Source organism: Pelophylax lessonae, assembly GCF_965119305.1.
Source record: "Pelophylax lessonae genome assembly, chromosome: 3".
Taxonomy (NCBI): domain Eukaryota; kingdom Metazoa; phylum Chordata; class Amphibia; order Anura; family Ranidae; genus Pelophylax; species Pelophylax lessonae.
In genome coordinates, this window is record NC_138770.1 from 490152891 (window position 1) to 490167237 (window position 14347).

At 49.0% G+C, this 14347-nt stretch overlaps 1 protein-coding gene across 6 annotated transcripts in view; it reads left to right on the forward strand.

The window, feature by feature from the left end:
* The window catches only part of MAP4K3 (mitogen-activated protein kinase kinase kinase kinase 3), an 883599-nt gene that overhangs the window by 106374 nt on the left and 762878 nt on the right, over positions 1-14347 (forward strand). For all 6 annotated transcript variants that reach the window (XM_082251934.1, XM_082251933.1, XM_082251935.1 and 3 more), the window contains exon 2: positions 9860-9917. In XM_082251934.1, coding sequence (XP_082108060.1) covers positions 9860-9917 — 58 coding nt within the window. The remainder of the gene's footprint in view (positions 1-9859; positions 9918-14347) is intronic.

The window sequence follows — 14347 nt, forward strand, 5'->3', positions numbered from 1 at the left end:
GCTGGTGAACCAGCAAAAGTCATTTCTGGTTCCCACCCAGAGGCTCGAATATCTGGGTCTAATTCTAGACACAGTCAGGACAAGAGTTTTTCTTCCGGTAGGGAAACTCCGAAAGATTCAATCAGCAGTCCAGTTGTTACTGTCCAACAGCTGGTCTTCCCTTCGGACTTGCATGAGGGTTCTGGGGTTGATGGTGGCTTCGTTCGAAGCAGTCCCATTTGCCCAGTCCCATACCCGAATTCTTCAGCAAGAGATTCTTCTCAGATGGAATCGGAATCCGGAATCCCTGGACAATCAGATCCGATTGAGCAAACAGACCAGAGAGTCTCTGGTCTGGTGGCTTCGGTCTCCGATGCTCAGCCAGGGAAAGTCATTTCTGCCAATATATTGGACGATAGTGACCACGGATGCCAGTCTATCCGGATGGGGAGGAATTCTCGGTCAGTTATCTGTCCAGGGACTTTGGTCCCCGGAAGAATCCAGGTTACCGATAAATGTATTGGAACTGAGAGCGATCAGACTTTGTCTGATTCACTGGACCGAGCAGCTCCAGGGCAGCCCGGTTCGGATCCAGTCGGACAATGCCACGGCCGTGGCTTATGTCAATCACCAGGGGGGCACCAAGAGTGTCCGAGCGGCCAAAGATGTGGCTTGCATTCTTCGCTGGGCGGAACGATTTGTTCCAGCAATCTCTGCGGTGTTCATTCCGGGGGTGGAGAATTGGCAGGCAGATTATCTCAGCCGTCAGACCCTGGATCAGGGGGAATGGTCCCTCCATCCAGACGTTTTCCACCAGTTGTGCCTACGGTGGGGCACCCCGGATGTGGATCTGTTGGCATCACGATTCAACAGGAAAGTTCAGAGATTCGTGGCTCGCTCCCGCGATCCTCTAGCAGAAACCGCAGACGCACTGATCGCCCCGTGGGGGCAATACCAGCTAATATATGCCTTCCCTCCTCTCGCGTTACTGCCAAGACTTCTTCGCAGGATAGAGGAGGAAGGAATCCCAGTAATCCTGGTAGCTCCGGACTGGCCTCGTCGAGCTTGGTACGCCGACATGGTCAGACTGGTGGCGGACGTCCCGTGGAGACTTCCTCTCAGGGAGGATCTACTGTCTCAGGGACCGATCTTCCATCCTGCTTTACGATCGCTGGCTTTAACGGCCTGGCTATTGAGACCCAGGTGCTGAAGGACAAAGGTTTGTCAGCTTCAGTTATTTCCTACTCTAGTTGAAGCAAGGAAAGCGACTTCCAGAAAGATTTATCATCGCACATGGAAGTCCTACATTGCATGGTGTGAACCTTTGGGGTTCCGTCCTCGGTCTTATTCGATTAGTCGAATATTGGCTTTTCTGCAACAAGGGGTTGAGCAGAAACTGGCCTTGAGTACTATCAAGGGTCAGGTCTCAGCATTAGCCATCTTCTTTCAGAAGCCTTTGGCTACTCATTCCTTGGTGCGGAACTTCATCCAGGGGGTGCGACATCTGGCTCCGCCAGTGCACGCGCCGTTACCCCCCTGGGATCTTAATTTAGTGTTGTCGGTTCTTCAGAAACCTCCCTTTGAAGATATTAGGGAGATTCCTCTACCCACGTTGTCCCAGAAGGTGGCCTTCTTGGTGGCTATTACTTCTGCACGCAGGGTGTCAGAACTGGCCGCATTATCTTGTCGTTCACCATATCTGGTGGCTCATAGAGATAAGGTGGTTCTTCGTCCGAATCCATCCTTCCTACCAAAAGTGGTTTCAGAATTTCATCTGAATGAAGAAATTGTATTACCTTCCCTGTGTCCTAAGCCCAGTCATCCTCGGGAGTTTGCTTTACACTCCTTGGATGTGGTCCGGGCGATCAGGGTATACTTGAAAACGACAGACTCGTTTCGCAAGAGGGATTCACTTTTTGTGATCCCAGATGGACCCAAAAAGGGGTTGTCTGCATCTGCCGCGACCATTTCCAGATGGATCAGACAGACGGTAGTACAGGCTTATTCTATTAAGGGTCGGGAGCCCCCGTTCCCTGTTAAGGCGCACTCCAGTCGGGCACTTAGTGCGTCATGGGCCTTTCGCCATCAGGCGTCAGTGGTCCAGGTGTGCAAGGCGGCTACCTGGTCGTCGGTGCATACCTTTACTAAACATTATAAAGTTGATGTAATGGCATCGTCTGATGCCTCGTTTGGCCGCAAGGTTTTGCAGGCCGCAATTTGAGGAGACCAGTGGTCTACCTCGAGGGTTTTTTCCGTTGGAAAATTTTTCTTTAGTCTCATTCTTTGTTTATAATGAGCCTTTAAAACTTCTAGTTTGGCACCAGTTGGGCCTTCTAGATTGGATTTGATTTTGTCAATCCCACCCCTCATTTGTGGCACTGCTTCTGGATGTCCCAGCTCTTGAGAATCAAGAAGACTACGTCTGTCAATGAGCGATAGAGAAAAATGGATTTTTGTAAGATCTTACCGTAAAATCCTTTTCTCTTAAGCTCATTGACAGACGTAGTACCCGCCCCTCTATCATTGAGTTGGGTTGGGTTAAATTCTCTGTACTGCTTTAAAACAGAACTGATTCCCTGTAGCAGAGAGAGGGAGGATATACCCTCAGGGACTGCCCCTAAGGTGGAGCCAGAACGTTTTGTCTTTCTGCCTAGTCCTACTCCTGCGGAGACAACATAACCCAGCTCTTGAGAATCAAGAAGACTACGTCTGTCAATGAGCTTAAGAGAAAAGGATTTTACGGTAAGATCTTACAAAAATCCATTTTTTTGCTCCGTTGAAAAAACGGAAAGGATGCAAAATCGGATGTCAGCGGTGTCATCCGCTGACATCCGCAATGCCCATAGACATACATTATGTCCGTATATCATCCGCAAAGGGATGGGATGATATGCGGACATACGGAGCGGATCACACAAGTGTCATCTGCTCCGTGAAAAAAAAAAAGTGCCGGAGCGGACCGCATTGTGAAAGAGCCCTAAAATGTGCAGTTTTATCACACAGCACGCCACAGATGTCGCAAGTTTTGAGGAAGCGTGCAATTGGCATGCTGACTGCAGGGATGTCCACCAGAGCTGTTGCCCGTAAATTGAATGTTCATTCAAGGGGCCTCCAAAGGCGTTTTAGATAATTTGGCAGTACATCTAACCGGCCTCACAACCGCATACCAGGTGTAACCACACCAGCCCTGGAGCTCCACATCCAGCATCTTCACCTCCAAGATCATCTGAGACCGGCCACCCGGACAGCTGCTGCAACAATCGGTTTGCATAACCAAATCATTTCTGCACAAACTTACAGAAACTGTTTTAGGGAAGCTCATCTGCATGCTCGTCGCCCTTTATCAGGGTCTCGACCTCACTGCAGTTTTTTCGCCGTAACCGACTTGCTCACATTCAATGGCGTCTGGCACTTTGGAGTGGTGTTCGTTTTACAGATGAATTCCGGTTTTCACTGTACAGGGCAGCTGACAGGCCACGTGTATAGCGTCGTGTGGGTGAGTGGTTTGCTGATGTCAATGTTGTGGATGGAATGGCCCATGGTGGCAATGGGGTTATGGTATGGGCAGGTGTATTTTATTGATGGCCTTTTGAAAGCACAGAGATACCATGACAAGATCCTGAGACCCATTGTTGTGCCATTTATCCATGACCATCACCTCATGTTGCAGCTAGGCTTGTGACGGTATCAGATTTTCATGCTGCGATTGATTGAATAAGGTTTTGCCACTGTATTATCACAGTATTCAATTATTAAATTTAAATTATTACATTTCTACCTCGTGGAGGTAGGCCCTGTAAGGAGAGAGAACATTAGTACATACAATGGCAGGCATCTGAAATCCTGTAGAGGATCTGAACATCCCCAACCTGAAACCACAAAAGTTTAACTGAACTTCCAGTGCGGATTAGACTTGTGCATATTTTCGTTAAGGGTAAGTTTATCATTCAAGCAGATATCGTGTACGGAAGGATGAAGAAAAAAGGAAACGTAAAAAAAAAAAAGGGGGGGGGGGTGGAACGTCAATCGAGGGGGGAGGTCGTATCCGAGAGTGTAAGCGAATGGGCATGTAAAGGGCTACCTGGAGACAGGGGCATATTTAGGGTTTCCTTGTATGCTGGTCGGCTTTGGTGATTTGTATATCCAGGTGTTCTTTGGTGTAAAGGGCTCTCACATCCGATTTAACTTCCTGAATAGTCGGAGGAGTGGAGGAGGTCCAGTTTCTCCGTATAACCCTCCTAGCTATCATGTAGCACGTTATAATCCAGGGTTTGTGAGTAATAATTGAGGTGCGAGACTTGTCATGGGGGTGTGGAGAGATGAATGGAGGTGTATCCATATATCCAAATAACAAAGAGAAAGGGTTTCTTGTGGGTACTAGTCCTGTGACCTTTAGGCTCCATGCACACAGGGTGTCATAAAAACGTGCTCCAAAGCGGTTTACATAACGCCGGGAAACAGCAGCTGTAAAAACGTGCTTTCAGTAGCTTTTTCTACTAGCGTTATTGCACGTTTGGCCACAGTAGCTGTTAGCAGCGTTTTTTCTGCCTCCATTCAAAATCAATGGTTCCCTATGGGAGCCTATTGATTTGAATGGAAGTCACACCGCAGGTCGGATCAGGGTGATTCGACTTGCGGTGCGACCTGCACTGTGAGAATCTTGAGGGGGAACTCCACGCCAAAATGGGGAAAAAACGGCGTGGGGTTCCCCCCCAGGTTCCAAACCAGGCCCTTCGGGTCTGGTATGGAATTTGAGGGTAGCCCCACGCCGAAAAAACGGCGTGGGGTCCCCCCCCAAAATCCATACCAGACCCTTATCCGAAGCATGCAGTCCGGCATGCCAGGAAAGGGGAGGGGACGAGCGAGTGGCCCCACCCCCCCTGGATCATACCAGGCCACACGCCCTCAACATGGGGGGGGTGTGGGTGCTTTGGGGCAGGGGGGGCTCTGCACCCCGCACCTCAAAGCACCTTGCCCCCATATTGATGAGGACAAGGGCCTCATCCCCACAACCCTGGCCGGTGGTTGTGGGGGTCTGCGGGCAGGGGGCTCATCGGAATCTGGAAGCCCCCTTTAACAAGGGGGGCCCCCCAGATCCCGGACCCCCTCCCTATGTGAATGGGTATGGGGTACACTGTACCCCTACTCATTCACCCCATAAAATGCAGTGTGTGGGAATAACGACAGGAGACGTTTTGGAAAATTTATTAAAAATCTTCATCCGGCTCTTCTCTTCTCCGGGGGTCTTCTGCTGTCTTCTCCTCTCCGAGGGTCTTCTGCTCTTTTGCTGTCCGCCCTTCTTGTCTTCTCCTCTCCGGGGGTCTTCTGCTGTCTTCTCTCCGAGGGTCTTCTGCTCTTTTGCTGTCCGCCCTTCTTGTCTTCTCCTCTCCGGGGGTCTTCTGCTGTCTTCTCCTCTCCGAGGGTCTTCTGCTGTCCGCCCTTCTGCTGTCCAATCTTCTTGTCTTCTCCTCTCCGGTCTTCTGCTCTTTTGCTGTCGGCTGTCCTTCTTCCTCCGGTCCTCCTCTGACGACGTCTCCAGTGATTATGCCGGCCTCTGGTCTCTGCAGCTTATAATATAGCCATTAGGGGCGTGGCCGCCAGATGACGTCATCGGGAGACCACGCCCCCTTGTGTCACAGATGACGTCATCTGTGACACAAGGGGGCGTGGTCTCCCGATGACGTCATCTGGCGGCCACGCCCCTAATGGCTATATAATAAGCTGCAGAGACCAGAGGCCGGCATAATCGCTGGAGACGTCGTCGGAGGAGGACCGGAGGAAGAAGGACAGCCGACAGCAAAAGAGCAGAAGACCGGAGCGGAGAAGACAAGAAGATTGGACAGCAGAAGGGCGGACAGCAGAAGACCCTCGGAGAGGAGAAGATAGCAGAAGACCCCGCGGAGAGGAGAAGACAAGAAGGGCGGACAGCAAAAGAGCAGAAGACCCTCGGAGAGGAGAAGACAGCAGAAGACCCCCGGAGAAGAGAAGAGCCGGATGAAGATTTTTAATAAATTTTCCAAAACGTCTCCTGTCGTTATTCCCATACACTGCATTTTATGGGGTGAATGAGTAGGGGTACAGTGTACCCCATACCCATTCACATAGGGAGGGGGTCCGGGATCTGGGGGGGCCCCCTTGTTAAAGGGGGCTTCCAGATTCCGATGAGCCCCCTGCCCGCAGACCCCCACAACCACCGGCCAGGGTTGTGGGGATGAGGCCCTTGTCCTCATCAACATGGGGGCAAGGTGCTTTGAGGTGCGGGGTGCAGAGCCCCCCCTGCCCCAAAGCACCCACACCCCCCCCATGTTGAGGGCGTGTGGCCTGGTATGATCCAGGGGGGGGTGGGGCCGCTCGCTCGTCCCCTCCCCTTTCCTGGCATGCCGGACTGCATGCTCGGATAAGGGTCTGGTATGGATTTTGGGGGGGACCCCACGCCATTTTTTCGGCGTGGGGCTACCCTCAAATTCCATACCAGACCCGAAGGGCCTGGTTTGGAACCTGGGGGGGAACCCCACGCCGTTTTTTTTCCCCATTTTGGTGTGGAGTTCCCCCTCAAGATTCTCACAGTGCAGGTCGCACCGCAAGTCGGATCACCCTGATCCGACCTGCGGTGTGACTTCCATTCAAATCAATAGGCTCCCATAGGGAGCCATTGATTTTGAATGGAAGAAAAAAAACGTATAACGTGGCTTAACGCACGTTAAGCAACGTTATGGAGCCTTATGGAGCCTTTAGCAGCGTCAGACGTTTTTTGCAGCTTGACGCTGGAGCTCCTGAACCCACAGTTCCTGGGTTTTTTTTGGAGCTGTAAAACGCCTATGCCACTTGGAGCTCCTAAAAGCTCTATGTGTGCATGAGGCCATAGAATAACATGGATGGGCGTTCTGCAGCTGCAAAAAAAAACGTCTGACGCTGCTAACAGCAGCTGTAAAAACGTCCAGTGTGCATGAGGCCTTAGCACACAAGCTTCAACTTGGTCCCAAAAGGATGATATCCAACGGCAAGACCACAGCCTATGATGAAGGGTGGGGCGATTCAAAAGGCACCAAGAGTAGGCCTGGAAGGGGGAATGGAGAGGCGAAGAAGAGAACGGTGTGTAGGCATGATGGACGATTTTGATGCGTTTTGAGTAAAAGACATTATAAGCCCAGTCAAACTCGCATCAAAATCGTGGCAAAAAGTCACGGTAAAATCTCGCGACTTTGAAGTCGCACAAGTGTGAAAGGGGCCTTAATTGTTTTTGTTTTAGCTATGTCCCCTTTCACACCTATCAGGTCCGTCTGTCAGTTTTTTCCGATCAGACCATTTAAAGCTGTCTATGGAGCGGTGGATTTCAGGGGACATATATCCGCTGACACCGGCCGGCATGCGATCTGATCCTATCTGCTAAAAATAGAGAGATGGGGATACGTTCCCCATCCGCCCAGTGGATCAGTCTGGATGGCAGACAGATGGAAACGCAGTCCGAGAGGACACAGACCTGTCATCTGCCTGTTTAGCGGGGATCAGTGGACAGATCCTTTGCTGAGCAAGTTTATCCGCTTGGCAGAGTCCGCCCCGTCTGCAAGGGGCCTTAGGCCTCATGCACATTGGGTGTTTGCCCAGTCCTTCTGAACGCCTTTCTCCTTGCAGTAGAAAAGCAGTGTTAACAATGTGCCTAAAGCTGCATTTTTCAAATGCGTTTAGATGTGTTCAGGTGTGTCAAGTGTTTGGGCGTTCATTTCATTGACCAGAATATTAATTTATTCTGGCCATTGAAACTAATTAATGCTCACAACTAGTGTTTAGGCACGTCAGGTGGTTTGTTTTTGGTCAAATGCTCCTCTCCTGAACATGATTTTGGCACGTTCAGATTTCTGCCCCAAATGCTTCTGCGTGTAAACGCCTATGTGTGCATGCACACATAGGCTAACTTAGAGGGGTGTTTAGAGACAGAAAAAAAAGTCAAACAACGGTGCTTCTTTTAGCTGCATTATTTGAGGTGTTACTTTTTCTGTCCTGTTAAAAAGCAGTTTAGAGCAGGAATCGGAAATCTTTTCCAAAGTGAGTGCCAGTTTTAAAAACATTAGTCAACCAGCATGCCAGTGAACATGCTGTAGTTGTAAGTTTTTCAATTTTTGCACTCCTAGTTGTACTGCTAATGATAAATTCAACTCATTAGATGTTCTATTAACTGTTGCACACAAAACATGTTTATATTTACCATCAACACGTACCAGCCTCATTTCATGCACTGCAGTCCTCAGGTCAGTCCTTGTAATGCACTTGCACATTCACTTTAATGGGGATAGCTTTCCTAGGAAAGTTTAGTATAGTAACAGGTCACTTTAACATTAAGATTTTCAACAGGATCACCTAGAAGTCCTTTGCTTGGAGACATTTGGAATGTAAAATGCTGCTGTTGTTCTCTGAGGGTTTACACAGATCACAGTGTGTTTACCTGCAGTAAAATCCTAAAGGAGAAGGGTTCTCCTTCTTTGATCCCCCTCTGCTCCTGGGGTCAGGCCAGCTCAGAGTGTCACAGTAGGGAACAGTACAAAAGTGAGCAAGATGAGATGTAGAGGGGGTGACTGCTCTAGACACACTGTACTTGAAAGCAGGAGATATGGCTGCTGTATATGTCTATATGCAAATTTGTCCTTAAAGCTGACACTAATAAGGCAAACTGCTCAGCAACAAAGCCATGCTATGCATTGTGAGAATACTGCTAATATTCTTCACTGCTGTCTCGCTGCTACTCCATCCATCATCTCCTCCCTGTCAGCATCCATTCTCTCATGCCCCCTTCCTATGCCCAGCTTTACCTCTTAGACATTCACTTGGGTTCTCTTCTGCCTGCCTGCATCCTTTTCCTGTGTGAGCCAAACTCACCCAGGCAGTTGCACAGGACACAGCCCCCAATTCTGTATGACTTGGCTATCTATGAAACTGAGCAGAATTTGTAATTGACAACCTAGTGAGTTATCAATTACAGCCAGCTGCCAGTGAAAAAGACATCATATTTCTGCCAGGGCACTTGTGCTAGAGTTTGCCAAACCCTGATTTAGAGTTGTTGGAGGCCTTTCCGTTACAGCTATGGTTTGAGGAGGAGGCAGAGTTGATGCACATTGTTCTTGATTTTTAGAAATTCTTCACTTGTTAAGAGTCGGTTCACACTATGGCGACACGACTCTGTACTACTTCGGGGGTGACTTGTGAAGTCCAGTGCACCGCGACTTGCACGGACTTCATATAATGAATGTCTATGTAAGTCGCTCCGAGGTCGCCCCAAAGTAGTACAGGACCCTTTTTCTCAGTCGGAGCGACTTGTGTCGCTCCTATTAGAACGGGTCTTGTAGCAGTCAATGGGACGCGACTTGTCAGGCTGACAAGTCGCCTGACAAGTCGCGCTGGTGTGAATCGAGTCTTAAAGGATCACATTTAGGCCTTGTTTAAAAATGTGGGGCCCTCTCAAGAGCGTTCTGCTCTATATATTGCCTTCTCACTGCCTGTTTTTAACTCCTTAAACCCTGGACCAGTCTGCTGCAACCATGTGCATTGAACAAAGTTGTGGGGTGCCCCTGTTCAATTGAAAGAGGACCATTTCTCTTTCGTTTATTGACAGACACAGCTCCTGTTCTTTTTGGCCATTGGGTTATACTACCCCTACATGAGTAGGACACTAGGCAGAAAAAGAACTTGACTACGCCTATATGCAGTCCCAGGAGGTATACTCCCCCTCTCTACTATAGATACTCAACTATTTTCTGCTGAACTACTGAATTTTGTGTTTTAATGATCATTTCCTATTGCCATTTTGCTGTCATTTTGCTTGTACAATTTAGTATGCATCTATAAAAATAATAATAATAAAAAATCTTGCTTGCCTTGTTTGTTGTAGGCTCGAAATGTCAACACTGGAGAACTAGCGGCAATTAAGGTGATCAAACTGGAACCAGGTAAGATGTCAATGGTGCTTTTATTTTCTAAAAATGGTGAAAGGGTTTGTGGTGTGAAATAGTGGGTATTCGTACATAGAATAGTAAGGTGAATGCAAATACAATTATTAGAATCCATTTAGCAGTTTGTGTTGCATGCATGTGTATATGTAAATTAGTGTGTATGCTACTGGTTAAAAAGCTTTTGGACATGATTGTAGTTTTTAATTTTAAGCAGTTTAACGCCAGTAAGTGCCGCTTCCCACTGCAGCGGCACGACTTCGGGGGCTATGTGTGAAGTCGCGTGCACCGTGACTTCGGCGTGACTTGCACGGACTTCATAAAATTAATCTCTAAGCAAGTTGCTCCAGGTCGCCCCGAAGTAGTATAGGACCCTTTTTCTAAGTCGGAGCGACTTGTGTCGCTCCTATTAGAACCGTTCCTGTACTACACAATGGACCGCGACGGTCCGCGACTTGCCAAGCTGACAAGTCGCCTGGCAAGTCGTACTAGTGTGAACCGGCACTAAATAAGCTAAAACGTTACACATGTAGCAGCCTGACAGAAGTAAAAATGGTTAGAACCTAATTAAAAACTCTTAATTATAAGGTATATTTCGATGACATAATTAAAAGCCTTATTCAGCTAAAACGACTGCATTCACAGTGGAAGTAAACTTAGCCTTTAACCAATTCAGCCCGGAAGGTTTTACCCGCTTAATGACCAGGCCATTTTTTTGCGATTTGGCACTTTGTTTCTTTAACTGATAATTGCATGGTCGTGCAACACTACCCAAATACAATTGGTGTTCTTTTTTTCCCACAAATAGAGCTTTCTTTTGGTGGTATTTGATCACCTCTGCGTTTTTTTTTGTTTTTGCACTATAAACAAAAAAAGTGTTAATTTTTAAAAAACACCAATATTAAAAATAAACAAATAGTTTCTGCTATAAAACATTCCCAATAAAAAAAAAAATATATATTTTTTTTTTATCAGTTTAGGCCAATTTGTATTCTGCCTCATATTTTTGGTAAGAAAAAAAAAAGTATACTTGGTTTGGGCAAAAGTTATAGCGTTTACAAACTATGGGATAGATTTATGGACTTTTTATTTTTTTATTAGTAATGGCGGCTATCAGCGATTTTTATTGGGACTGCAACATTGCGCCAGACACTAAATCTGACACTAATTTACATTTTTTGGGGACCAGTGACATTAATATAGTGATCAGTGCTAAATAATATGCACTGTTACTGTATAAATGACACTGGCAGGGAAGGGGTTTACACTGGGGGTGATCAAGGGGTTCAGTGTGTTCCCTAAATGTGCTTACTAACTGGGGGGGTTGGATGGATTGAGGGAGAGGCAGAGAGAGATCGGGGATTCAGCTTAGCTGAATCACACGATCTTTCCCTGCCTCTCTGACAGGAGAGCAGTCTTACATTGTTTACATTCTAGATGGCTTCCCTGTCAGTTTTGCAGAAGATCGCAGGAGGCCGGCGGCGATCGAGCCCGCTCCTCCTGCATTCTGCCTACCGCTGTGTCTAAGCACAGCGGAAGCTCGACTCCGGCAGGCGCTAGCGTGCCACCAAAGCCTCTTGCACATAGTCACGTAGATTTACGTGATTATGCGCAGCCGATCCACCCTTTAGCAGTAAATCTGCGTGGGGTGGTCGGCAAGTGGTTAAAGTTGATGTAAGCAATTTCTATAAGTGTTCTGTTTGTATGAAAGCAGAGTTCTTCTTCTGAAGTTTTAAATGGACAATATTACACCACAATAGTATAATTCTTTTATAATGTTGGCAAAAAAAGCACTTCTCTTACGTCCTCCGACAGTCGCCGCCTCTTCATATTCGTCACAATGGGGTATTAGACTTTGCTCCGAAGGAGTAGCTAGGCAACAGAATATGTTAACATTAAAGCTTTTAACATATCCCACCCACAGGGGGTGGTCCCCTCAGTCAATACCCTCCTACTTCCTGCAACCATATCTCAGTTTCAATGTCTAGCTTGTCAGGAGTAGCTGGATCTCTCTATGCTGGGGCTTTTTGCCTCAGCCTTTCTCTTCTTTTTTGATTTTTTGTTTGAGTTTTTTCTCTCTCTTTACTTAGCTGTTCTTTTTGTCAGTGTTAGTTCTTCTGATGAAGAGGATTTGTGCGGGCTGGGTCTCGGGCTGATCCCCCTGGTCGCAGGTCGTGGGTCAGTGGCTTCCCAGCCTGCCGTCGAGCGTTCAGCCAGGTAACGCTCCTGGCGCAGTGAACGACCCATCCCTGTTCGGTGCAGGGATGATTGGTGAAGTGGCTACCTCACTGGACGCTGTGCGGTTTCTTAACCCCGATTTTGTGCGTCCTGGATGCGACTCTCCCTGCCTCATGTGCAGCAGCTTGTTCGCCTGTGCGGGTTCCCCACGCCATTATAAGGTAAGTGTGTCTATGTGGGGACCTGTCTGTCGGGGGGGGTGTCAGTCTGGGACTGTGTAACCTGCCTCTGTTCACACTGTTTGTCTCCCTATCGCTCTGGCTGCATGCTGTGGGCTGCGGGGGGGGGGGGGGGGGGGGGGCTGTGTGGCACTGTCTGTGTCAGCCTGTGTACAGTGTGAAGGGCTGTGTGCTGTGGGGCATGTTTTTGTCATGTTTGGGGCACGATACAGCGATCGCTGCGGCGATCCGCCATGTTTTTTACATGGGTGGTGTTATATGCATCACAGTAGTGGGGGAGCGGCGGTTTCGGCGCCAAACGGCGCCATTTTGCCTGCGCTCGCTCCAGCCGCATGTTTTCACTGCGGGCGGCCATTTTCTTGTAGCCTTCCATAGGCTTTAATAGAGCGCCCTGATTGCATCACTTCCTCTTTCCTGGGTGCACCGATCGAGGCGGCAGCAGCAGCAGGGGTCTCCTCAGGTTTTATCCTTCTGTTCCTTCCTATATCCATTGCCTGTGTTCAGTTTTATCCCTGTGGGGGTCTCATTGTGCTTGTGTGTGTGTGCGGTGGGCTGCGCTCGCCGCGCTTGTTAAAGGGGCAGTTAACCCTTTATTCTCCGGCATATTTTTTTGGGGCAAATGGATTCTCAGGAGGGCAAATTTCCTGCCAGCTTGGTGGGAAGCCAGGGGACTGCTGTTTCCCCCCCAGGGGGGGATTTAGCCGAAGTGGTGGCTAACCTTGCTGCTCAGGTGCAGATGCTGGTGGCTGCTCAAATCCACTAAAAGACCCAGAGTTTCTATTTCCTCTGATTCTAAGGGTGAAGGTGATGGGGCTGCTATGGCTGGGGTCTCCTTATCAGGGTCCCGTTCCTCCCTGGATCTCGTGGGGTCCGAGGTGGAGGCTGAGGTTGAAGGGGTTGATAATTCTCCCCCTGGCTCGCCTGAAGAGCTTGCAATCATGGATGAATTGGTTGCTTCTATAAAACAAACGCTGCGTTTGCAGGATGAACTGTGTCCTCCCGCTGCCTTGGCGGCTTATGGGACGCAGAAAAGACGCAAGACATCGCAGGTCTTTCCCTGCACTGATGATTTTCAGCGCGCTGTTAAGGAACAATGGCGCAATTTACGCAAACCTTTTGCTGTGCCAAGTAGGTTCAGGCTGCGTTATCCTTTCACGCCTGCCACTGATGAACGGTGGTGTGTGCCACCCCCGGTGGATCACGCCATTGCGGTTTTGAACAAATCCACTGCGATTCCTGCAGAGGATACCCCGGTGTTCCGAGATGCCACCGATAGGAGAATGGAGTCTCTTGCCCGTCATACTTATTCTGTTACGGGTTCGATGCTTAAACCTCTGTTTGCCTCTCTTATGGCAGCCCAGGCTGTCGCAAGTTGGACGCAGGTGCTTAGGCGCGTCCTAGTGGCTGATTCGGCCTCACCGGCGACATTGGATTTGGTGGATCAAATCCATCAGGGTGTCATGTACCTGTGTGATGCGGACTTGGACTTAGTGCGGCGTTGTCTCGCCGCCTGGTTTGGTTGAAGTGTTGGTCGGTGGACCAATCTTCGCGCAAGACCTTAGCCAATCTGCCTTATGATGGATCTCGCCTTTTTGGGGAGTCCTTGGATACGTTGATTAAGGGGATCACGGGCGGTAAGAGCACGCTCTTGCCCCACTTACCCAAGGCTAAGGGGGCTCCTGGTAAGAAGCATACTAATTTTCGGCCTCCTCAGGGGTCCTTTCGTGCCTTTCGTTCGCACTACAAGGGCAAACCGTTCAAGGGTCAAGGCTCCCAAAAGAAGCCGTGGTCTGGTAAACGGAAGTCCGGTCAGTCCGGACCCTCTATCCATAACAGTGCGGCCTGAAGGGGCTCCCTCACCCAGTTCTGGGGTGGGGGGACGCTTGCTCTTTTTTCTAAAACCCTGGCTGGCCCGCGTGCGGGACCGGTGGGTTCAGGAAATCGTTCGATCTGGCTACAAGATCGATTTTCTCTCTCGGCCGGAGAGCAGATTCTTTCCCTCAAATCTTCAGC